Source organism: Labeo rohita, chromosome 5 (assembly GCF_022985175.1).
Source record: "Labeo rohita strain BAU-BD-2019 chromosome 5, IGBB_LRoh.1.0, whole genome shotgun sequence".
NCBI classification, from domain to species: Eukaryota; Metazoa; Chordata; class Actinopteri; order Cypriniformes; family Cyprinidae; genus Labeo; species Labeo rohita.
In genome coordinates this window covers 35,210,078-35,235,878 of record NC_066873.1, presented here as the reverse complement: position 1 = coordinate 35,235,878, position 25,801 = coordinate 35,210,078, and the positions used below count along the sequence as shown (strand labels likewise).

The window sequence follows — 25,801 nt, the reverse complement described above, 5'->3', positions numbered from 1 at the left end:
TGACTGGAACAGCTAATCAAGAAGAGTGGAGGCAGGTGAACTCTCACCCCACGCTGTATGCTGCTCATAATCACAATGTATTGTTGATCCATGCTGTGTTTACAGCATAGCTGCCTGGAACCTGGAGTCATTTGGCATTTGCAGTGCATATTTACCCTTTTGCAGCTGTTAACTAAAATTATGAAAGATCGTTATTACAGATATCACATTGCTGAAGCGATGAGCACCGGCAAAGCAACAAAAAGCCTCATTTTGTGTCTGTCACTATCAGTCTGTGATCTCCCTCTCTCTCTCTTGCTCACACCTGTATTGACACAAGGAGAGGATCATGCGCAGAAGCGTCTACCCAGCAGCCCACCATTTGTTTACCTTTCCCTCTCAGCTTCCTTTAACATGGCTAGTTTAATCTATTGCTTATCAGTGTGTCCCCAAAAGAACCTCTTTTTTCCTCTTGGGCACAGTCATGGAATTGGTTGTTTACAGAAACATCATTAAATTGGTTAGTTTGGTTATGAGTAGGTTTTTTATGTTCCTTTTTTTGCATTTTCTGCACTGGTTTTATAGAAAATTTTGTAGTTATAAAAACAGATCTAAGCGAAAACAGTCTAATAATGCGTTTTCACTGTTCAGCGCACCACTGAAATCTAACACCCAGTCAATATTGTTTTTGTGCTTAATTAGCATAGATTAAGCAATGAATTTAATATCTCTAGAGTCAAATGCTATATCTTAACTGATGATATTAACCATTTCCAAGATGTCTGAATAAACAGTGCCTTTTTAAGGGGTCACAAAAGATTCAGTGTTAATTAAATTGTGAAATGTGCCTTATTGTTTTTAGTAACCAAAACAGGCAGCATCTTAGTGAAACATAGTAAAGAAGATCAAATCATCCTACTTTTTTTTCCCCCTGTTATACATTTCTAATGGAAAAAACCATCTGTTAGAGTCCATGAGCCAATTAATCACCATGTTCTGGGTGCAGAGACCAGTCTGTGAATGTGTTACAAAACAACTCTGCAAGATGTTGTTTCAGTGTGTGCAAGAAACACTTAAAGCTCATGCCAAATAGCAGCAAAGCTCAGCTACTAGCACAAGAGCTTGTTAAACAGTCAAGCCATTGAGACTCATTTATTCCTAATGGGTTTGTATGTGACTAAACAGAAGACATTACGCTGATGTGACTGAGAAGATTTATAATTGTGCTCTGGACTGTTTACATATAGCTGTCTGCAGTAGTTTCAAAATGAATCTGAAAGGTTGGTGTGGTAACACTTTTGAATTCAGGAACACATTCACTATTAACAGTTTTCCGTCAATAAACTCCTCAACTACTAAGGTAGTTGTTAATTTTAGGTATGGGGTGAGATTGAAGGATCTAGAATATAGTCATACAGAATAAGAGATTAATATGTGCTTTATGAGTACTAATAAACAGCCAATATCCTAGTAATATGCATGCTAAGAAGCAACTAGTTAATAGTCAGTGTTACCTATCGTGTTAACATTACTATGTATTTTGCATTGTTGCACTGTTGTAACATTATAAAGAGAAGAAATATTTAGTTTTGAAATGCCTGTTAACTGTTTCATTACGCTAAAATGTAGAAATATTTAAATATACACTACCAGTCAAAAGTTTTTGAACAGTAAGATTTTTAATGTTTTTTGAAAGAAGTCTCTTCTGCTCACCAAGCCTGCATTTATTTGATTTATTTGAACTATTTTTACTATTTAAAATAACTGTCTTCTATTTGAAAGAAAAAATAAAATAATAATTTTATTAATTAGTAATTTAAGTAATTTATTTCTGTGATCAAAACTACATTTTTAGCATCATTACTCCAGTCTTCAGTGGCACATGATCCTTCAGAAATCATTCTGATATGCTGATTTGCTGTTTAAGAAACACTCTATTATTGTCAATATTTAAAACAGTTGAGTACTTTTTTTTTCAGAATTCTTTGATGAATAGAAAGATCCAAAGTTTAGCATTTATCTGAAATAAAAAGCATACCATTTAAAAGTTTGAAGTTGGTATTTATTTTTTATTTTTTTTATTTTTGGGATATAAATTATAGAAATGAATACTTTTATGTAGCAAGGGTGCTTCAAATTGATCAAAAGGGATGATAAAGACATTTGTAATTCTGCTCAGCTATTTTCAACATAATAATGATAATAATAAATGTTTATTGAGCAGCAATAAACGGAATATTGACGGAATATTAGAATGATTTCTGGAGTAATGATGCGAAAAATTCAGCTTTGAAATCACAGGAATAAATTGCATTTTAAAATATATTAAAATAGAAAACTGTTATTTTAAATAGTAAAAATATTTCCGAATGTTACTGTTTTTGCTGTATTGTGGATCAAATAAATGCAGGCTGGGTGAGCAGAAGAGACGACTTTAAAAAACATAAAAAAATCTTACTGTTCAGAAACTTTTGACTGGTGGTGCAGTTTAATTACATTGTAACAATTAAATAGAATTAGCTTTAAAAATATGTGGCTTAGAAGGTGTAAACTGGTAAATATTACTTTGAAGAAGACAAGGTTTATGTTTGATAAACTTAATTGAACAAATTGAGTTGCCATTACTTAAGAGTGCATGTAACATGTAAAGTCTAATAGAACAAACAAAAACAAAATGAGTTCAAAATAGAGTTAAAAAAATGCAAGTAAAACAGATGCAATATTTTTTTACAGTGATATGGATTCTGTTTTTTTCTTTTCTGTTTTATTCATTTTCAATAAAACTTTATATAATATAACCATTTTAACTTTTTTTTAAAACTTAGACTCTCTTATTAATAGTAGTTTATATAATAATGGGCTGTATTTTTTTTGACAGTGGATAATACACAGGTGAAGTCACTTTAAGTCAGATTAAATGTTTCATCCTGAACCTCAATGATGAGTCATATGTCTGCAGACTTCTGTGCTCAATGGTACCCAGTCTACCGTACAGTCATTGCTTTTGAGATCATTTCATGCTAAAATATTATGATATAAAATATTATTCAACAGTTTTCACATTATATTATTTTAAACCCATAATATAAAAAAGAATGCCTTTTGTTTTTCTTGGTGAGTTTGTCATAAAAACTGTTTATTGAACATTGCATTGCTTTTTTTATTTGGAACACAGGGCCATAGAAAGTTTCAGAGCTGTATATTTTCAGTCCTGTTCCTGGGGTCTCCTTTATTTAACACGCCTGATTCAGTACATCAGCTCGTTAGGAGAGAGGTCTGTTAACTGAGCTCAGTGTGTCAGATAAGAAAGACATGTAAAGATGTTCAGTGCTGTGGGTCTCATGCCGTTTTTGCAAAATAAGCCCACAAAGATAATGACTGGCTGAGTTGAAGGTGTTTATAAGAAGAAAGGGACCACAGATAGTGCTATAAGAGAGATGATATCGCACATCTGTATAGGAAATCGGCTTGCCTCAGACAACACACAATTATGCAGTTTTGCGGTCATTATGCAAATATACTTGGCTGCAGAATGTCACAAATGACCAATAAGACCCATATAAAAAGGCATTACAAGGGCCTAGCTGTTTTTAATGAAGAACATAAAAGAGTAGATCAACAGTACTGGCACACAAATGAAGTCCGGCTTCAAGACAAGATATATGACAGTTCTGCTGTGCATTAACACCATGCATGTATGTGTTATAGGAAATGTGTTGCCCCAAGAAATGTGAAAATCTGTTCCTGTAGAGCCATATGGACCGTAGACTGATTTAGATCAACACCACCCACAGAGCATCTCTGATGGTGTGAAACTACATATTTTTTATGTGAAACTATATATTATATATATTTCAAGCCAATGCAGACTCTTCCTTGTGCAAGTCATGTCAATGTTTTTGTCTTTTGCCATGTACGCATTTTTCAGTGTTTATTGCTCCCAGCAGGTTGTGGTGTTGTAGACCTAGATAACACATGATAATGAATATAAATAAAGAAGCAGGCTATAATCAAAGTGAAAAAATAAATTGCACAATAAATGAATAGAAACTAAATGGAGAAGGAAATGCAGTTTTAAACAAATGTGCCACAAAATGTTTCTGTGCATTTCAACACTGGCACATATTTCCAATTTCAACTGTACTATGGCCTGAAGTTTAGATCAGTACTACTTCGTCTTATTTTGTATTAAAGGCAGGGTTCGTACAACGTGCTTAAAGTGCTTTAAGTACTTGAATTTGACTTTTTGAAATATAAGGCCTGGAAAACCCTTGAAAATTGCAATATTCCTGAAGAGGTACTTGAAAACTGCTTGAATTATTGAAAGACATTGTATCTATGAAATAAATGTTTATTTTTTTGGGTTTCTTTAATATCTTTTTTTACTTAAAATTCATACAATTCAAAGAACAAAATACTTTTTCCGCTTATTTCAGTTAAAAAAAACTAGAACAAAATGTAAAATTAAAAAAAAACAACAACAACAAAAAAACATAAAACTAGCAAGCAAAGTAGAAGTACTGGCAATGCTGTGTAAAAATGGCTGAAGGCATGAAAAGAAGAACAGATGAACTGAATCGTTTGGGTGAGTCATTTATGCTGGAACCGCTCCAGTTGATTTAAACTTGTGACCATTTTGACCATTCATTTTAAGTGATTTACTAGCAAAAAAACCCCAGATCAAATTAAAAGAGCTAATCATTTTTGAATTTCGACATTGCTTGTAACTATTTTAAAAAGCACGTAGTGATGGGTGAAACTGAATTTTTCGAAACTTCAAATTATCAAAAATTATTTGATTCAGATCGGGACTTCAGAGCCCGTATCCCGAATAATTTGATTTAGAATGGAACTTCGGGGCATGAATTCTGAATAATTTGATTTAGAATGGAACTTCGGAGCATGCATCCCGAATAATTTGATTTAGAATAGAACTTTGGAGCACGCACTCAAATAATTTGATTTAGAATGGAGCTTCAGAGCACGTATCCTGAATAATTTGATTTATAATGGAATTTCGGAGCACGTATCCTGAATAATTTTATTTAGAATGGAACTTCGGAGCACGTATCCCGAATAATTTGATTTAGAATGGAACTTCGGAGCATGTATCCCGAATAATGTGATTTAGAATGAAACTTGATTCCGATCGGAACTTCAGAGCGGGTTTGCAAATCATTTGATTCAGTTTGGGACTTTAGAGCATGTAATGTGAACCATTTGTTTCAGATCAGGATTTCTGAGCTTCACGAAGCTTACTTCTAATTTTACTGAACAGTAGAAAACATTAAAGCAGTACAGTTATAAAAACAAAACAAAGAAAAAAGAAAAAAATATACACAAAAACAAATCTCTCAAGAAAATTTACAGTGGCTTTCATCTGAAAGAGGCATTGCTTGATAAGTGAGATCTCAGATTGAAATTCCTTGAAAAGTTGTGCTTGAAAAGTCCTTAAAAGTCCTGGAATTTCATCTTACAGTATCTATACGAACCCTGTAAATGTGCAAATATGAGCTCTTTTTGAAAAGTTGATTACAGCATTTTGACAGAACTTCACTGTTTTGTTGAGGACTGGCATCAGGCATGATGCTTTCCAGCAGAGTTTCTGAAAATGTATAATTTTGATGAATTTTAGGAGATAAAATGAGTCACTGAGGGGGACTTAAATATTAAATAACACCAAATGAGAGTCATGTGCATTTGTTGTCTGCTGTGGGCTTCTGACAGCTCTGAAGTACAGTTGGGGCTGTAATTGCTTTCATTGTTTGAATTTGCTTATTCATTCTGAGTAGTGTAATAATCCACTCAACCTCTTAGCCTTTTAAATCATACATTCGCTCTCTCAGCATGATGAAGCGTGGTAAAATACAGCAAATAATTTTTGCGCTGGTGGCAAATGCCATTCCCGTTCACAGCCGGAATTCTTCATCGGTTCTGCTCAGAGTTGAAGCAACAGTTCAATGTGGTGCCAACACATTTGGGAAGTAACTTGGCAACCCAAGCTGTGAGACTTTCCATGCCATCTCCATGGAAACCTTTGTCATGCTGCTGAGACATCAGGGACAGCCGAGCTCCAAATAGACCCCCACAGTCTCTCTCTCTCTCATACGCACATTTACACACACATAGAGCTTGATAGAGTCTCTACCTATCAAAGCATACTACAGTCTAAATGAGGCTGATCAATACTAGAGTTTAGACACCATTAGTAAGCATTTATCGATAGATTTATTTGCTCTTATCGCATCAATGATCTTTAATTCAGACCTGGCAATGCACTCTCACTGATGATTAATGTTGTTGCCTTGTTTGTTTTCATGTGGCATCTTATGATATTATTAAAATATTAGGTGCATCCCAATTTGTGTACCTATGCAGTATTCAGTCTTTTTCAGTGTAAATACTGTGATAAGTGTGTTCACACTGAAAATTAGGGGTGCTTTCGTGCAGACTCTGATGATAAATGACAAAATAACCTTATGTAACCTTATGTACACTAGATGGCTGAGTACGTAATGCACTAAATAAATGTGTAGAGCTAATATAAACATGCAATTTCTTTCCCAGCTGTAAACCTTCATAGACATAACCAACTGTTTTTGTAACTCATGTGGGTTTTTAACATAAACTTGTGTGTATTTGACAGTTTAAGTGCAATAAAGCTTGAAGGAGAACTTAGTTTTGTACTCCCATGCCACTTGAAAGCCAGTTTCTGTGCACAGGTTTCAGATCTGTTTAGAATTTAGAAAATATATCAGAAGTTTAAACTAATATGGCTTTAAAACACATGATTTCAGTGTCATAGATATAATAATCAAACCCAAACAGATTTGTTTATAAATGCTGATTTTGATATAAATGCTGATCTGTGTGGTATTTTAAGCTGAAACTTCACAGACACATTGGGATAGCTGACACTTATATATTGTAAAAAGTGGCATTATAGGTCTCATTTAAAAATAATAATAAATATGTCTTGAACACTAAATCAGCATATTAGAATGAGCATGTGTCACTGAAGACTGCTGAAAATTCAGCTTTTCCGTCACAGGAGAAAATTACATTTAAAACATTTTTAAATAGAAAACAGTCTTTATATTGCAATAATATTACAATATAAGGACATTACTACTTTTTACTGTGTTTTGATTAAATAAAAGCTTTTATGAGCATAACGGACTGACTCTGAACTATACATAGAAATATAAACCAATTTATAAATATTCTAAAGTGGTCAAGAAAAAAAAACACAATTCTGATATTATTATTTGGTGCATCCCTACTCTCTGGACACTTCTGATCATTTCTTTAACAGAGGTAATATATAAAGAGTGATAGAGATAAATATACGGAGTGCAATTTAATGTTTTTATGACTAAGACACACTATTTTTAATAATTGCATTAGATTCCTGATGCATTTAAAAAGGTCAGTATTAGTGCCAGTATCAGTTCAGTTATTAGATTTGTGCATCCCTATAATTGAGAGCTCTTTATATCTGTGCGTTTTATGAGTCACAAAGTAAGAGCTTTCATGAACTTATAACCTCCTGAAAGATGTACTCGAGAGTTCATCAACAAGGCTACCTGGAATGCTGTCCTTCAGCTCAACTCATCAATTCATGGATTCTTTCCTTATTCTAGTATATGCAGACTCCAATGAACTGTATTGAACGAATAGGCATGAAACATGGCCCAGTGTAGTGTCATTCAGGTTTATAGCACTTAGCAAAAACCACTAATGATGAACAGTATGCCTCTTAGATTTTCATTCAGGTGTCGCTTTTCATTATTTCATAAGTGTTTTACAAAGGACAGTTTGTATAAAAGCGATATAGTGCAAGGAACAGAACCAGCCTTTATAAATTGTTCAGTAAATTTTGTACTTTGGTAGTATCATCATGTTCTAGGCATGACAAGGCTTTGTCTCAGTTTCCAAGGATAAAAGGCTTTTGTTTTATGGTTGTGCTTCTGATCTGTACCTTTGTGAATCATACTGTTGTGTGATTCATTTGGTCTCTGAGTGCACAAGTTTCCTTTGCGTCCTTTTTCTGTCTCTGGAGGTTTGGATAGGTGTGATTCTATAGTAGGGAGGAGGCGGTAAGTTTACCTTCTGAGTTATTTATAGTGCTTAGGTGAGTCATACGTGGTGTTTAAACTCTTGAGGTTAAGTTGATTAGAACAGAGTTGTGCTGCTATGTTAGAATTATGAATAAGATAGTAAGAAGAAATCAATCCACTGGATTAGATATCACCATCTGGGGATGCAGGAAGCCATTTTCAATAATGAAGCACTTTCAAAAATCTTAATCTCAAACCTTCTGTCAAACCAAGAGAGTAATGTTGACTCCTCCGATTAAGCAGTTTGTTCAAGTGTACTAAATGTTTGGTTGCAGGTTTGATTTGGGATTTTTAAATGCCAGATTCTTAGAAGAAAAAGCTGGAAAGGCCGTGACTCTTTCTCAGGGCAGCAGGTTTTGCTCTGCAGAGCTTGTGTTGTCCTGGTGCATTAGTTATGGGGAAATGGAAGAGAAGGTCAGGGAGTAAATGTCTGAATCAGAGTACATCCACTGTCTGAATGCTAAAGCAGAAGCCTCTGAGCACAGTAATGGGCTTTTCACACTTAAGGTGAACCAAGGGTCACTTTAACACTGTTCATGTTTTAGCTTACATGATTTTGGGTCATCAGGTTTTAAGAATTCAAACTGGACATTGAAATATAATTTATTCCTTTGAGATATATATATATATATATACATATACATATATATACAGTTGAGATCAAAAGTTTACATACACCTTGCAGAACCTGCAAAATGTTGTTTTACCAAAATAAGAGGGATCATACAAAATGCATGTTATTTTTATTTAGTAGTGACCTGAATAAGATATTTGACATAAAATACATTTACATATAGACCACTAGAAAAAAAAAATATATTTTATAATAATGACCCTGTTCAAAAGTTTACATACGCTTGATTCTTACTAGCTTGATTGTGTTGTTACCTGAATGATCCACAGCTGTGTTTTTTAGTGGTAGTTGTTCATGACTCCCTTGTTTGTTGTTCCTGAACAGTTAAACTGCCCGCTGTTCTTCAGAAAAATCCTTCAGGTCCTTCACACTGAGGACAAATGAGGGACTCATATTCAACTATTACAGAAGGTTCAAATACTCACTTGCTTCAGAAGAAAAAAAATGCATTAAAGGGGTCACTTGTACATGTTGTTTGAACATTAATGTGTGTTGGCAGTGTATGTACAAATTTACCCTATAATGATAAAAATCCATGCAGTGGTTTTTAATTAATCTGTAAAAATAATATTCCCTTTTTCAAATCGAGCCATTCTCAGATGCGTCGTTGTGGCGTCACACCCACAGAGGACGCTTCCACGATAGTTGATTGACATGAGCGTCTTACCTGTAACAGTCCGCCCTCTTTGTTTCGATGCTGGAGCAGGGATGTAAGTTAGACAAGAATATCTCCGATTGAGCGATTGAGGTGTTGTGTTGCTGGATGTAATAATGAATGTAGTGGTCGTCATTTACTCCAGACATCTGAGCCGCTGAAGATGCAGTAGATTATGTTTGTTTGTGAAGGGAATGCACCTCCCGATCTACATATATCCGTCTATGTCCGCGCAAATCATTCATGATCCAGCTTCACTTACAGCAGAAGTGAGTATAAGGGTTTTTTTATGAATCTTTGCAATCGCCTTTCCTAATAATGTGCTAGGAAAGGCACTTTTAATGTGCCTTCCTAATAATAATTAGCTAAACGTGGCTAAAGTAAACAGGCTCATCACTCCACAGAGAGAAGAGGGGGGCGGGGCGAGCAGAGCTCATTTGCATTTAATGCAGCCATGACCAGAATGAGATGATTTTTGCAGAGCTGATTTTGGCAAGGTAAAAAGGGTGTTGACAAAATAAGATAAATTTACCCTGACCCCGGCTCTTAATGCATCGTGTTTAATTCTGGAGCATCAGTGAGTGTTTGAACCTTCTGTAATAGTTGCATACAAGTCCCTCAGTTGTCCTCAGTGTGAAAAGATGGATCTCAAAATCATACAGTCATCTTATTCAGGTCAGTACTAAATAAAAAATAACATAGCATTTTGTATGATCCCTCTTGTTTTGGTAAAATAATAAACATTTTGCAGATTCTACAAGGTGTGTGTAAACTTTTGACCTCAAATGTATATAGATACATAAATCAATTGCATTTGGTGTAATTTATTATTATTTTCAAAGCCGAAAAATTCTTACTCATCCCAAACTTTTGTGTGTAATATACATCTGAAATGTATCAAAGAAAGATCTTCTAAGCTAAGAATGGGCATCCTTTGTGCAATACATCTTTCCTTTGTGCTTGTCCATATGTGGAAATGTCACTACATAAATGCACTCTGGTTGTCTTAAGAAAACTCAAAACTAAGAGAAAAGGGAAGGAAAACACAAAGTCATTGCTGTCTGACTTTTTGATGTTAACACTGAAAAGTGTTTGACAGTTTCAGCAACTGTGAGACGTCCATTTATATTTAATAAGGAATTTAAGATGATTTGAGATGAAACAGGAGGGTGCCAAACCCCTTTCAAAATTACAAGAGTAAAATACTCGTTAACCAAGGGTTACTTTCATATTACTCTTGCCCTCTTTTTCTTGTCATGTCCAATGCATCAACAGAGGAAACACACTTAGCAGGAAATTTTCATTAGCCACTTCCTCAAACCAATCAGTAGGCTAATTTCGTCCAGCCAGACCCTTCCATTTTGGAGAGACTGGAGATTGTTAAAAAAAAAGGCTTTTTTGCAAGTGAAGGTTATGAGAGTTTTTGTGTAATTTTATCTTTCGTTGAAACTAGGCCAATATGAGATTCTGAATGCACACAATTGCTGTTTCACCTTCACCTGAAATTACAAAATCAGTTTTGATTATCTTTTGAAAGTGTATTTCTGTGTGTGTGTGTGTGTGTGTGTGTGTGTGTGTATGCGCTGTGCAGTCTAGTCAAGACATAATAAGACTGCCATTTTATTTGAATGATTCCTACCATAGAACCACAGTCACGATGAGGACGAGCTTTATACGTAAATCACGCGTGCCAGCTCTCAATTTCTCCTTTTCCTCTTAATAGTGTGGGGAGGTGAGTCACGGTCTGTATTCTTCCTACTCGCCTCATATACACTCTCTCCTTTCTGGAATTTATTGCAGAGTTTTTGCCAGCTTTGAATGTTTGATGGTGCTAAATGAGAGCACTTGTGAAAGAGAATACTGTGTATTCAGAAGACCTGCATCATTTGACAGATTCACCAATCATGGGAACATCCACAATGCATAACATAAGCTGTAGACCAAGGTTTGTTTAATTCATCAAGCCATATCCATTCAGTCGACTAAGAAAGCCTCTGTTGTGTTTTCATGTCTAACAGGTCAAGCAGATCATGGAGGAAGCAGTCACAAGGAAATTTGTTCATGAAGACAGCAGCCATATTGTCTCATTCTGTGGTAAGTCTTTGAACATACAGATGTTTAGCTGGAATGTGTTGGTAGAAAGATTTTACATTTGTTATTAACCCCAAGTACTTATTCATGTGCATACCAAAAACTGAAATGAATTATTATCATGAGTAGATTACATAAAAATCAATACAAAGATGTGACTACACGCAAATTTGCAGAAGGTGTCGTGATTGCCATTGATTCGCGATATATATGTCTTCCACACAAGTTGACACATGATGCATTGTTGCACAAGCCATTCAGTGAAGAGCTTATTGACATGTCCAGTTTGATACATCCGGTTGAATCTGAAAATGGAGGAAAGCATTACGCAATAATTTTGTTCACGTGATTGACACAAAAAACATCGGCCTGAAGGAATGTTTTTGCTCAAAGTGCTTTTTTTTTTTTTTTAGCTCCACCTACAATGCAAAATTTCCTGGTGCAGCTGCTGAGTCATTCTTGTTTAGAATTTTTATCTGCTACACAGAATAAAAAGGTCTAAACAATACACAATAGGTTTTGTTTAAAATAAAACTAATATTGAAAAGCTGTTGTGTATTTTATACTGTTTAAATTTAAAATATTTTTTTTATAAAACTACACTACCAGTCAAAAGTTTTTGAACAGTAAAGTTTTTAATGTTTTTTTTTTTTTTTGTATTTGAATATACTTTAAAATGCTATTTATTTATGTGATTTCAAAGCAGAGTTTTTAGTGTCATTACTCCAGTCATGATCCTTCAGAAATCATTCTAATATTCAGATTTGCTACTCAAGAAACATTTTATTATTACTTTATTATTATGTTGAAAACAGCTAGACAGTAAAATTTGTTCAGGTTTCTTTGATGAATAGAAGGTTATATAATATATATATATATATATATATATATTTTTTTTTTTTTTTTTTTTTTTTTTTTTTAGAAATTATAGAAACTGTTAATGCAGCTTTCTACAATTTCTAAAAGAAATTATTCTGACTCCAAGTTTTTTAATGGTATAGTGTATAATGTTACAAAAGCTTTTTATTTCAGATAAATGCTGATCTTTGGATCTTTCTATTTATCGAAGAACCCTGAAAAAAATGTACTCGACTGTTTTAAATATTGATAATAATAATAAATAATAATCATAATAACAAATGTTTCTTGAAGAGCAAATCAGCGTATTAGAATGATTTCTGAAGGATTATGTGACACTGAAGGCTGGAGTAATGATGCTGAAAATTTAGATTTGATCACAGGAATAAATTACTTTTTAAAATATATTCAAATAGAAAGTGGTTATTTCAAATAGTACTTTGGATCAAATAAATGCAGGCTTGGTGAACAGAAGAGCCTTATTTAAAAGCCTTTAAAAAAATTTTGACTGGTAATGTATGTTTAAATGTAAATGAATTAAAATTCTTTATTTGTATTTGCAGATCGGGCTGACAGTGCTATGCAAAAGTATAACTAAGCTTTAGTTACTAGTCCTTAGTTCTATTTCATTTGAATGTAAACTTAATAGAAGTAAAAACAAACCTTAATTGTTTGTATAGAACTATAATAATAATAATTGTGATAATATAATTATAATAAATGTGTATTTATGAATAAGTATAATAAATGTGGTTAGCATAGCTCAGATAGTTTGATCTTGGAAGAACTTCATGAAAAATGTCTGCGTTCATAATGAAATATGTTTTGGGTCTATAATTTATTTTTATTTTTTTATGTTTTTGAAAAGAATTCTCCTATGCTTACCAAGGCTGAATTTATTTGATCAAAAAATACTGTTAATGTAGTATTTTGAAATATTACAATTGAAAACATCTGTTTTGATTCTAATATGTTTTAAAATCTAATTAATTATTGTGATGGCAAAGATACATTTTTGTCTCTTATTCGCGTCTCTTAAGCATTAAATAATTTCAAGGAGAAACAATTGAGATTTTAAAGAGATCTCATTTTTTGTTTCCATGGGAGGCTCTGGGGATCAGCTGTGTTTCAGTATCTGCCAAATGTTGGGCAGCATGATGGTTTGGCTGGTTCCCAGGTAGAGCGAATGCTCAGCATTTAACAGGGCTTGGAAAGCGCCAAAGCATATTAATGTCAAAAAGGAGACGTGCCATGTTTATTGAGTCTAGATTAACATAGAGTGATAATTTCAACGTATATGGACCAGTAAGTGAATGCGTAATTGATCATGTTGCAGTAAGTACTGCCTGCTGTTTGTCAGCAGAAAATCTGTCCATAATAAAGTTATCACTCTTCCACACACAGACTGTGCAAATTCACATCAAGGTACCATGACATGATGTTTAATGCTCGAGTGGAGCGTAAACAGAATAAATCAGTAGTTATTAATAATGCAGTTTCTGCCAGGTTGGGTGAAGGCCATGTAGCCCTGTTCAGCTTTTTTTGTTGTTTATTCACATTTACATTTTCTAAACAGCTTTTATTACTCCAGGAGGCTGGCAACTCTTACCACCTTCCCTGGAATTTAATCAGCACGGCTCAGTGAGGGGTCAAACGCTGTTGGCAGGTTTGCAGTGTGTGTAAATTAAACTCTGCATCCAAGCGATTATTGTTCTCAGAAGTGTCTCGTCGGGGCAGAACAAAATCAACAAAACCTTGCAATTCAAACTCACAGAAACAGCTAGTGGACCTCCTTTCTTCAGCCATGCTGTGGTGTTTCTGAATAACACCAATCAAAGTAACTTGAAAAATAGGTTTTGATTAATAGCCTTGTTAACTCGTTTTATTATGTTCCTGCAGTGGCAGTGGCATTCAGTAGATGATTATAGGGCCTGTGTGCATTGCTGGTTTCTGGTTTCAGCCGGTTGTTTACTCTCCTATAATTCTTTGAGTTCTGATTCATTGTGACTCTCCTCTGCCCTGCTCTGTCTCCATCTCAAGTCCTCTCAACTGTCTCCTGCCACATGAAATACAAGAGGTCGCAGAAGAGGCAGCTACAGGAAAAAATCCCAAATGAGATCTTTTTAATATTGCAACAGAAGTGAGATTAAATCGATACCCTTTGCTGAAGTCTCAGAGGTTTCTCTTTGAAAAAAAAGACTCCAGTAGTCTTATGCATCTAGAGTTTCATAGTCTCAGACTGCACCAATAGCTGCTTATTTTAAAGTCATTGATATACTAATATGGTTTTTATTCATATTTTGAATTAGATTTTTTTAATGTGTATATATCTAAACGTTTCTCATAAATTACCCAAATTCAAAAAACAATCTTCCTGTGTGTTAACGGTTCTCATTTGTGTCTTTTTATTTCTTCTAAGGAGTCTGAGACAAATTTGATACTTAAAGGATTAGTTCACTTCCAGAATAAAAATTTACTGAAAACGTACTCACCTTAATGTCGCCCAAGATGATCATGCCTTTTTTTCTTCAGTCGAAAAAAAATTAAGATTTTTTTAGGAAGACATTCCAGGATTTTTCTCCATATAGTGGACTTCAGTGGTGGCCAACGGGTTGAATGTCCAAATAGCAGTTTCAATGCAGCTTCAAAGGGCTCTACACAATCCTAGCCGAGGAATAAGGGTCTTTTGTAGCAAAACGATCTGTCATTTTCTTAAAAAAAATTAAAATGACTATACTTTTTAATAAATGCTCATCTTGCACTAGCTCTGCGATGCCTGTCTGCAGTTTCACGCATTACGCAATCACGTAGGAAAAGTCACGTGTGGTTAGTAGGGCTGCCCCCTAATAGTCGACCAACTGTTAGTTGACGAGAAGAGGCTTGGTCGACCAAAATTTTATTTGTCGCTTAGTCGCAGAAAATAAAATTCCACAGGAAGTGGCAAAGTCACACAGTCCGTGACAGATCTTTAACGGCTGGTCTATGTGGAAATACAGTATATCGGGCAGGCTTGCCCATCATTCATCGACCTCAGATATGCCTTTTCGTCTAAAAGATGTATGCAGTAACAACTTTACATGGCAGCTCGATCTAATGTTAACCTAGAAAAATGTGCGCTATTGAAGTGTCTGTGTGGAATGTGAAAGCAACAACCGTTCCAACGTGATTACGTAATGTGTGTCAAGCTACTGCAAGATGACAATTTGTGGATAAAAAGTAAACTGGCCAGTCGTTTCACTGGATAAGACCCTTATTCCTCGGGTGGGATCGTGTAGAGCCCATTGAAGCTGCAATTTGGACCTTCAAACTGTTGGCTCCCATTGAAGTCCGCTATACAAAGAAAAATCCATGTTTTCCTTAACCTTAATTTTTGAACATCTTGGATGACATGAGGGTGAGTAAATTATCAGGAATTTTTTATTATGTACTTCTTTTCTCATGTGGATTTCATCCATGCAGTAAAGTCAGTTGGGTCCAAAGTAGGTTTGGATCTCATTTATTTTCATTATATGGACAAAAATGGTTAAACATTCTTTAAAATATCCTTTATTCAAAAAAGTTGTATTCCAGGCAAGAAAGAAAGGTTAACAGCAACATGAGTGAGTAAAGAATCATAATCACACTGTTAAATTCCCTTGAACTAAGAAAGAGCAGTGTCTGAGTAGTAAAATTTTCCTCTGGGCACTTGTTAACAGAATCCAGACAAAAGCAAGGATACTGGAAGAGAAAGGAAAAAAACGCTTAATCATTGTGCCATAATGGACGACATTACATTATGAGTGTATATGCTGACACTGTAATGGTATAATATTGCTCCTGCTTTATTGTGGCACTGGCAGATAATAGAAGATGAATGGAGACTCTGCCGGCTGCCCATGGGGGAGTAATTAGCCATCGTGATTATAGCGATGTTTACACACCGCAGATGGATATGTCAACACTGACATTTCTCGTCATCACAGATATGGGACACAATTATCAACTGTGCGCAGTTCTGTGGGATTTTAAGACATCTCTTAATTTTGCCTCCAATCTACGTGTGGCTTTAAAAGCATGCCGTTCACCGCTTTTAAGCCATTATGTTGCAGTGTAAAGTGCTGGTCAGTGGTAGTGGAGGGGATCATATATATCCAGGTTTCATTCCATTCGCACTGTGACAGTGTGATTAGAAACCATTAGGGCTGGTGGTATGATTACATTTTTAATGAGCGTTTGAGATCAGGGTCGGGGGTGGCCGCCTGCTCCCTGTGCCATTTCCTGTGACTGAATGAGTCGTGGGGCTTGTTTGTTGCTCTGAGTATTGCTTTGGAAACTTATTTGGCTGGAATATAATTTCATCCTCATGCAGCCCGTCTGTCTCTGCATGCTCCCTTTCAATTTACTTTGGGATAAAGCTGTTTTCATTTTCCTTGCATACTGATATGTCATTTTATTCTCTCAGTGAAATGACTGAATTGAAAATAATTTAGGCCTACTTTGCATCCAAGCTATCATGCATCCAGAGTAAGCTTTAGAAAGTTAAAGAAATGAATAGCTCAGCCAAAAATTAAAGGGGTAGTTCACCCAAAAATGAAAATTCTCTCATTAATTACTCACCATCATGTTGTTCCAAACCAAGACCTTCGTTCATCTTCAGAACACAAATTAAGATATTTTTGATGGAATCGGAAAGCTTTCTGACTTGCAGACATCAACGCAACTGACATGTTTAAGGCCCAGAAAGGTAGAAAGGACATTGATTTAAAGTGAAAAATATCACAGAGTAACAACTTTAAATTTCAGTTTGTTTCATACCCAAAAAGCTACTTTACTTTAATAAAACATTTTGTCCTTTTTGAAAAATTGAGGATTCTGTAAACAACTGATTTTAGTAGAAACCGTCAGAGTTCAATGACATGATGATGAGTAAAAAAGGATTCTGTTGTTGTGAATAAACTAAAGATCCTCTCATTAGTTAGTCTGTCTTTAGAAATGTGTTAAAGTGTTAGACCTTTTGAACCTATTTGATGGTCCGTGCGTTCACTGCTCATTCATTTCCCCCGCTCAATTTTATCTGTGTTCTCTCTTCGGCATGAATCCATTTAGGCTGGTCAAAGAGAAGTGATGAATACAGCATCAGATGAAAGCAGCTGCTGAGTTTGTATGGATGTGCATCTCTCTGAATTAAGAGATTTTAACCTGAGCTTTCGACTGATTTATCTCTCAGGCATTTCAGTCTGTCACAGACGCAAATAATGGACCAGAGGAGATAAACAAGTGACACTCTGATGCTGGTAGAGAAGGAGATTGTAGAGATTATTAACACAGCAGAGGAGAGGAGAGGACGTGCCATAAAGTGCTGGAGTCAGATGAGAAAGACGAAATTTCGAGAGTGTCACAAAGAACAACTATAAAAGAGAACAAAAAGTGACACATTGGACAGATGAAAAGACAGAAAAGGACAGGATGAGGAAAGAGGCAGAGAGATAAAACAGCTGATGTTGTTTCAGAGCCCTGCCCAGCTCTCAGTGAGCACAAGTGCTCCATCAGTGAGGGTTTCCATGGCTACGCAGGCTTTCCCCCCGACCCCATCCGAGCAGATTCACAAGATTAGTCCTGAGAGAGCTTCAGTATCAGCTCTGCAGGCACTGCCACGTAGTGCAGTGCGTCTCAGTCTGTGTGTCTCTCAGTCCATGTATTTATGATCCATCTCACTCTCCTTCTCTGTCTGGGTGTATAGTTTGATTACATAGTCAAGTGTTTTCTAGATTTTTAGATACCTGTATGTTAACTGGTCAGACAAATGCAGTCAAATGTATTTGTGTAATTACAGCTTAACTGTGTAATTGACACTTCATGTACAACTTGCGTGCATAGCTCTTCACGTAATGAAATAATTGCTGCTTAGATTCTATTTCATGTCTTTTTGTTTATTTATTTGAAAGTACAGTCAGATGGTCTTGATCACAAAGTAAACCAATTTAGGGACCTACAGAAACCCTGTATTTCATATGCTCACCAAAGCTACATTTTAGTCAAAAATACTGTAATATTTCGAAATATTGTTGGAATTTAAAATGTACACTACCAGTCAAAAGTTTTTGAACAGTAAGATTTTTAATGTTTTTTTAAAGACAGCAAAAACAGTAACATTTTGAAATATTTTTACTATCTAGAATAACCGCTTTCTATTTGCATATATTTTAAAATGTAATTTATTCCTGTGATCAAAGCTACATTTTTAGCATCATTGCTCCAGTCTTCAGTGTCACATGATTCTTCAGAAATCATTCTAATATGCTGATTTGCTGTGCAAGAAACATTTATTATTATCATTATTATTATTATTATTATTATTATTATTATTATTATCAATATTTAAAACAGTTGAATACATGGTTTTCAGGATTCTTTGATGAATAGAAACATTGTAACATTATACACTATACAATTTAAAAGCTTGGAGTCAGTATATGTATATATATATTGGGGGGGTGTTATAGGAATTAATATTTTATATATCAAGGATACTTTAAATTGGTCAAAAGTGAAGATAAAGACATTTATGATGTTATTAAGATTTCTATTTCAGATAAATGCTGTTCTTCTGAACTTTCTATTCATCAAAGAAACCTGAAAAAATTCTATTAGATCAGCATATTAGAATGATTTCTGAAGGATTTTGTGACTGGAGTAATGATGCTAAAATTTCTCTTTGAAATCAAAGGAATAAATTACATTTTAAAATATATTCAAATTGAAAACTGTTTTTTTTTTAGTATTTTAAATAGTAAAAATATTTCAAAATTTTACAGTTTTTGCTGTACTTTGTATCAAAGAAATGCAGGCTTGGTAAGCAGAAGAGACTTATTTTAAAAAAAAACATTTGAAATCTTACTGTTCAAAAACTTTTGACTGGTAGTTCATTTTTATTTTATTCAATTTTTTTGTTATGTAATTTATTCCTGTGATGGCAAGCTTTTATTTATTTATTCAGCCTTCAGTGTCCCTTGATTCTTTTGAAATCATTCTAATACGCTGATTTAGTTCTCAAGAAATATTTTTTATTGTTATAAATGTTAAAAAAGTTGTACTGTTTAGTATTTTTGTGAAACTCATTAAACATTTTGTTTGAGGGGATTTTCATTTGGATTTCTCAGAATTCTTTGAATAGAAAGCTCAAATGAACAGTATTTATTTGAAATAGAAAAAAATAATGTAGTAGTGTAGATTGCTGGAAGTGTTTATTCCTACAGTGTTTATTCATAGCACTGTTTTCACTATTTTGCAATCAGTTCCCTATTTTTGTTTGTCAGTTACACAAAAAGCCTTTCATTGCCTGGCATAACATGTTCTTTCTTCTTCGTGGAAAAACATCCATTTATGTGCTTTTGTCTATTTTATTTATCTGTAGCTGCTGTTGAAGCCTGTGTGCTTCATGGGTTGAAGCGGAGAGCTGCTGGTTTCCTACGAAGCAACAAGATAGCTGCGCTCTTCACCAAAGTGGGCAAAAGCTTCCCTCCAGCTGAGGAGCTGTGCAGAAAAGCCCAGGAGCTGGAGCTGGTCTTTGAGAGCAAGTGAGAACAGACTTTGTGATCTCCTTCAATACAACACTCAACTGAGACTCACTCAAAAATACTGTAAAGCAGCAGAACATACTGTATAATTTCTTTCTGCAGTTCATAGATATCACCAACATATGTCCACAGGCAAAGTGCCAGTAAATGCTGTTCCTGGAATGTATTATGTATTATGCTCAGTAGTACCAACTAGTGTACAAAATTTTATTCAAATCCATAGGTATTGGTAGTAATTGATTTTGACAGTTTAAAAAAGTTTTGTTGACCTTTGTTCTTTACTTTAGACGAAGTCAGTCTCTCTCATACAGCGAGAGCACCCGTAAGATCCCCAAAGTCCCAAACTTCTCGCCTCAGGCTGTCAGATATGTGTGGATCCACACCGCACTCATTGAGAAAGTGCTGGACAAGATTGTGCTGTACCTGGTGGAAAACAGCAGGTGAGAGAGGTGGGATAGAAATATGAAGAGAAAGTTTGATCAGTTTCTTTCAGGTACAATCAAACCTGCCAGCTTGCATTATGTCAACTTAAAGCATTAATTTAAAGTTACTTTTAATGTTGTTTCAGTAAGTTTTATGAGAAGGAGGCTATTCTAATGGACCCTGTGGACGGCCCTATCCTCGCCTCTTTGTTAGGTACACATACTTTTTTTAAATCATCATTCTCTTTCTTAAGTCAGTGATCAGCTCATTTTTTTCAAGCCCAATGGACACAAACAATATTACATTCTGACAAGTAGTATTCATACAAAAGTATATTATGTTATTTTAAATTATCCATTAGGTTTTGTTTTACCAAGTAATTGTGTTTCACATATTTTTATGCTTATTAGTGTACCAGGCCATTAAGCTTAGCATGATGAAATCACCAAATTCTATTAAAATCAGTTGTGAGCCTTTTATGTAGAGTGCCAATTTTGTGGCACAGAGTTACTGCCTATGTGGAACATTTCAAATCGTTCACTAATAAAGAGTCTGTGATATTTAGGATGCTCCTTTAAAATGCAGCTGTCTATTTAGGGAGGCAGCTCAGTAGGTTTTGGAACGGAGCTATTTTCTCATATTTGCATTGTGCAAATAATCTGTTTTCATCTTTATTTCTTCTGTAGTGGGCCCCTGTGCATTAGAGTACACTAAAATGAAGACAGCAGATCATTTCTGGACGGATCCCTCAGCTGACGAGTTGGTGCAAAGGCATCGTATTCACAGTGGACACTGCCGACAAGACTCGCCTATAAAGAGACCTGCCCTCTGTGTGAGTGACCTGTGATCTTATAAATGTGCAATATCACACTTGAAGCTGTGCAATATGGCTGTATATTGGCTTCGAGTGTGATATTGCGTTTATACAACAGTTCGATGGCACAAGTGTGTATAAGAAACAACAATACAGTGTCCTCAAAAACCCTCTTTTGTGCAGGAACTACTTCCTTCTGCCACGGATTTAAATCTCTGTTCGCCAGTTTAACAGCTGAGCCAAAGCCTCTGTTACTAATTCAAAAATGCCACTTTAGAACTAGTAACGAAAGAACACTGAGTTGCTTCATTGAAAGCTTATTGTATTACTGTATTAAAAGCTCACTGTATTATGTGGAGTATTATGAGAGAGGGATAGACTGAGCAAATGTGATTACCTGCATTTTATACAGCATTCATTCTTCAGCTCAATCTCATATTTCACAATAAAACATTAGTTTGAATGTCCGCTGAGAAAAGCGATATCTTTGTCATACTTTCCTTTCATCTATTAAGAGTGATTTGCGATGACAGCGCTGCTCAGTGCATTTGTTGGCAGAAAGTAAAAATAACTTCCTTGTTTACAACCCTGCTTCAGTCTCTTTCAATATAAAAGTCTTTACTGCGGACTTAACATAAAAACAGTCTCTTCTCACCATCTAATAGTGGAATAGTGTAACTAAAATCACCTCATTAACACACCGTTTCCCAATACTAAATACTAATACTACTACTGTTATATAAAATATGATTTATTGAGAAATAATAATATTTAGTAAACAACAACAGCCATCATAAAAGTTTCTAGGCAATTCAGTCAAAAGCACAAAGGCAGCGCTGTGATATACAGCATTATATTTACATAAAATATAACATGATGAGATTTGGCCCTCAGCCAAAACTGTTTGCTCTGGAACAAATAATAGCATAATGAGACCAAAGACTGCCCATTAGATTTACCCAAAACAAATTATATCTTATGTTTAACCACTATAAAGACATCAGAACTAGCGGTAAGTTCCAGAAGATCTGGCCGAGGTAAGGTTGCTCTCGGCAGGTTCATGAGCGCTGAGCGGCCACTGACTGCCTGGAGCTCACATCTCCGAAAACGTCAAAGCAAATTTTCAAACAGACGTTATCATTGTTAACAAATCACATATTTGAAGTCTAAACAACTACATTCTGACCTAAAAAAAACTCTTTAAACTACATTTCGTGACACAAAAACTGTATTATTTATAAAATAACAGTGTATTTGGATGTCCACCGTGACACTCGCTGTAAGAAATGCTGCAAGCAGAGTGATACAATAAGTTTAAAAGGTTGGAGTTTCGTTATCATTAGAATATCGCACGCATCTCAGCCAATCAGATTCAAGGATCAGAAAGAACTGTTGTATAAATGTGTTTAACACTATGTTTTGTGAGTTTAAATGTGCTCTCTTTGGTGGTGTCATTAAGCACAGAAATTACATAAATTACTTTCAGATTTATTATGTGTAGGGTGACATATTAAGCTTAGCATTCTGGGTTGTGGCACTTTACACTAAGAATTTTTAAACACTGCAATATTTAAAATGGTATGTTCTTTAAAAAGGTCAAGAATAAGAGCTAATTTTATAAAAACGTTGATATTTTCAGTCTGTTTGCACTTAAAAAATTAGCAAAATTGAAAGCTCTTGTGTATTTGAACGAGATGGAAATGCCTTTTTTAAACTTAAAAGTTCAGGCCATTTGAAATTCACTCAGTGTTTTCAACCGTGCCTCAAGGAAATGTCAGGGGTCAAAAGCAGTTTATAGTTAGTCAATTGCATGTCACATTGAAGTCATAATACATAGTGACACAGCCAATAAGGCTTGTTTTTCAATATTATGCACCAGTACTTTCAACACCTTGTGTAAGCTGGTCAGTTTTGAATGCATGACAATTGAGCTTGTTTAGGATGTTGTACATCGTTTTCTTACACAACAGACTGCATGAAGCAAAGGCAAAATAAATGACATCTTAATATTTCAGAGTAAGACTTTTTAGGGAGGCTCTAGCCTTTGAAATCAGTGCAGTTCACTCCAGCAGAGACTTCTGAAGAGGGTTGTGGTCCATAAGAGTCATGCTGTGGTCTGTGTATTTGAGTGTAGCCGCTGTTTCTGAGGAGAGTATGAACCTCCACTCAAGAGATATGTTTCACATCATTACCCAGCTCCATTACCAAACACAGCCGTCAGATTCCTGACTGATCACCCTCTCTGGCCATCACCGACACCCACACAACAGCAGGACACACGGCGCTTGTTTTTCGCCTCTGATAGATCTGGCTGCACTGCACTCCGGGCTTGTTTTCTGATGTATTTTTATTACACAAATATCTGCTAGTGAGCTGTAAAAGCCCGGTTTTTGGCGCTGAGTGCCTTTTTGATCTATGAAAGAGGAGACATAAGTATACACCTAATGACTCACCTGCGGCCACACATTTTTCCTCCTTGGACAGATTGATGTAGTAGCATATAATTAGGACCAGAAGAAAAATAGCTTCTATAACACTTTGTTTGCTGGTGTTTATCACTTTTATTGTGTATTGTCTGGTAAGATTAGTCTCTGATGTAATGTTTACATTTGTGAGTGATTGCCAACAGTTCTTAACAATTTGTGTTCAGATTCAGAAAAGGCATTCCAGTAGTAGTATGGATGAAAGGCCATCTCCCTCCCCCTCCGCCAGAGACTACGTGGAGTCTCTTCATCAGAATTCCAGAGCGACTCTCCTGTTCGGCAAGAACAACGTACTGGTACAGCCGGTAAATAATGCATTAAACAGCTGTCAGTTATGATAGCTCTTTAGGGGATTATTCCTGACTGCTTATTTTATCTCAGAATTAAATTACTTATTATATTGTGATTAAATAGAAATGCTATAATTAAAAAAGGCTGCTATCTGAAAACATAGTATGAGCAGCATTTATTATTGATTATAGGTTTGTTGTTGCTTTATAACGTGGGCTTCTGTTGTGGTGCTTTCAGAGGGATGATATGGAAGCAATCCCAGGGTACCTCTCTCTACACCAGACGGCTGACTGCATGACTCTGAAATGGACGCCAAATCAGCTAATGAACGGCTCTGTGGGAGATCTCGACTATGAGAGGAGGTGCGACTCAGAATAAACAGAATAAGCCCTTTTTAAAAGAGAAATAATGTTGTTTTTTTGTTTAAATAAAATGTGATGTGTGAATTATCTTTTTGAATCAGAGTATTGCAGGATATAAGATGTAATATATTACAGGATTGCTTTTTTCACCATAATACAGGGAAAATTGCCATTTTGAATCTGAAAGTACTGAGAATCATATAGCTTTAAAACCTGCTGATTTCTGCCAGAGCTAAAGCTCTGTGGTTGATAATTAAATACAGTATTTGTATTTGAATGGTTTTTATTCACTTGTTTGATGTTTATAATACATGGAAGCCCATTTCCGCCACTGAATAAAAAATAAAAAAGGTAACTGCAAGTTTTTATCTCATAATTCTGACTTTTTTCTTAAAATTACATCTTGCAATTCAGATTTTTTTCTTGCAATTGCGAGATATAAACTCGCAATTACGAGTTGTAAAGACAGATTTGCAATTCTGACACTTTTCTCAAAATTGCATGAGATAATCTCGCAATTGTGAGTAAAATCAAAATTACGAGATATAATTTTATCTTTTTTTCTCAGAATTGCATGATATAAACTCACAATTGCAAGAAATAATGTCAGAATTGCAAAATAAAAACTCTTTTAAAAACTCACTTTTTTCTTAAAACTGCATGAGATAATCTTGCAATTGTGATATAAACTTGCAATTTTGTCTTTTTTTTTCTCACAATTGCATGATATGAACTCACAGCTGCGAATTATAAACTCAGAATAGTGGGATATAAACTAGAAATAAAGTCAGAATTGCAAAATAAAAGCTCAATTCAGACTTTTTTTCTTGCAGATGCGAGTTTGTATCTTGTAGTTCCTCATTTTTCTTGCAATTGTGAATTTATATCTGGCAATTCTGACTTTTTTCATTAGAATTGTGATATATAAACTTGCAGTTGCGAGTTAGAAAGTCCAGTTCTGAGGGGGAAAAAAGATTGATATGTTCCCAGAATTGCGAGTATATATTTCACAATTCTGACTTAATAACTGGCAAATGCGTCTTATAAAATCAGACTTGCAAGATAAACTTGCAAATCTGACAAAAAAATCACAATTGTGAGATGTAGACTCGCAATTCTGAGAAAAAAAAGAATTGTGAGAGATTTACAGGTTTTTTTTCTCACAGAAAATTTTTTTTAAAAAGTCAGAATTGTGAGATAAGAAGTTGTAGTTGCCCTTTATTTTTTATTTAGTGGCAGAAACAGGCATATGTTTTTTAATGATACAGAATGACATTTTCCCTATATCCTTGTGCTAAAGTTGACTGTAAATCCACATTTTAAAGCTGATCAAAAAAAAAAAAAAAAAAAATCTGTCATTTTTTATTTTTTTATTTTTTTTATTATTTTACCCCTGACAAGTTTCATGCCAGATAATAAGTAAATTATTTTTGACTACATTCTGGAACTGAAGCAATGCAGGATTTGTTTCTTTAGTTAGTTAAATGAAAAACATTTTGAATCACTGAATGTAAGTATTTGTTATTTTATAATGG

The 25,801-nt window shown here is 34.9% G+C and overlaps 1 protein-coding gene across 5 annotated transcripts in view; it reads left to right on the top strand.

The window, feature by feature from the left end:
- sgsm1a (small G protein signaling modulator 1a) overlaps nucleotides 1-25,801 on the top strand; it is a 47,496-nt gene that overhangs the window by 2,923 nt on the left and 18,772 nt on the right. For all 5 annotated transcript variants that reach the window (XM_051110549.1, XM_051110550.1, XM_051110548.1 and 2 more), the window contains exons 3-9: nucleotides 11,407-11,482; nucleotides 19,731-19,893; nucleotides 20,181-20,333; nucleotides 20,462-20,529; nucleotides 21,003-21,148; nucleotides 23,781-23,918; nucleotides 24,142-24,266. In XM_051110549.1, the coding sequence (XP_050966506.1) occupies nucleotides 11,407-11,482; nucleotides 19,731-19,893; nucleotides 20,181-20,333; nucleotides 20,462-20,529; nucleotides 21,003-21,148; nucleotides 23,781-23,918; nucleotides 24,142-24,266 (869 nt within the window). The remainder of the gene's footprint in view (nucleotides 1-11,406; nucleotides 11,483-19,730; nucleotides 19,894-20,180; nucleotides 20,334-20,461; nucleotides 20,530-21,002; nucleotides 21,149-23,780; nucleotides 23,919-24,141; nucleotides 24,267-25,801) is intronic.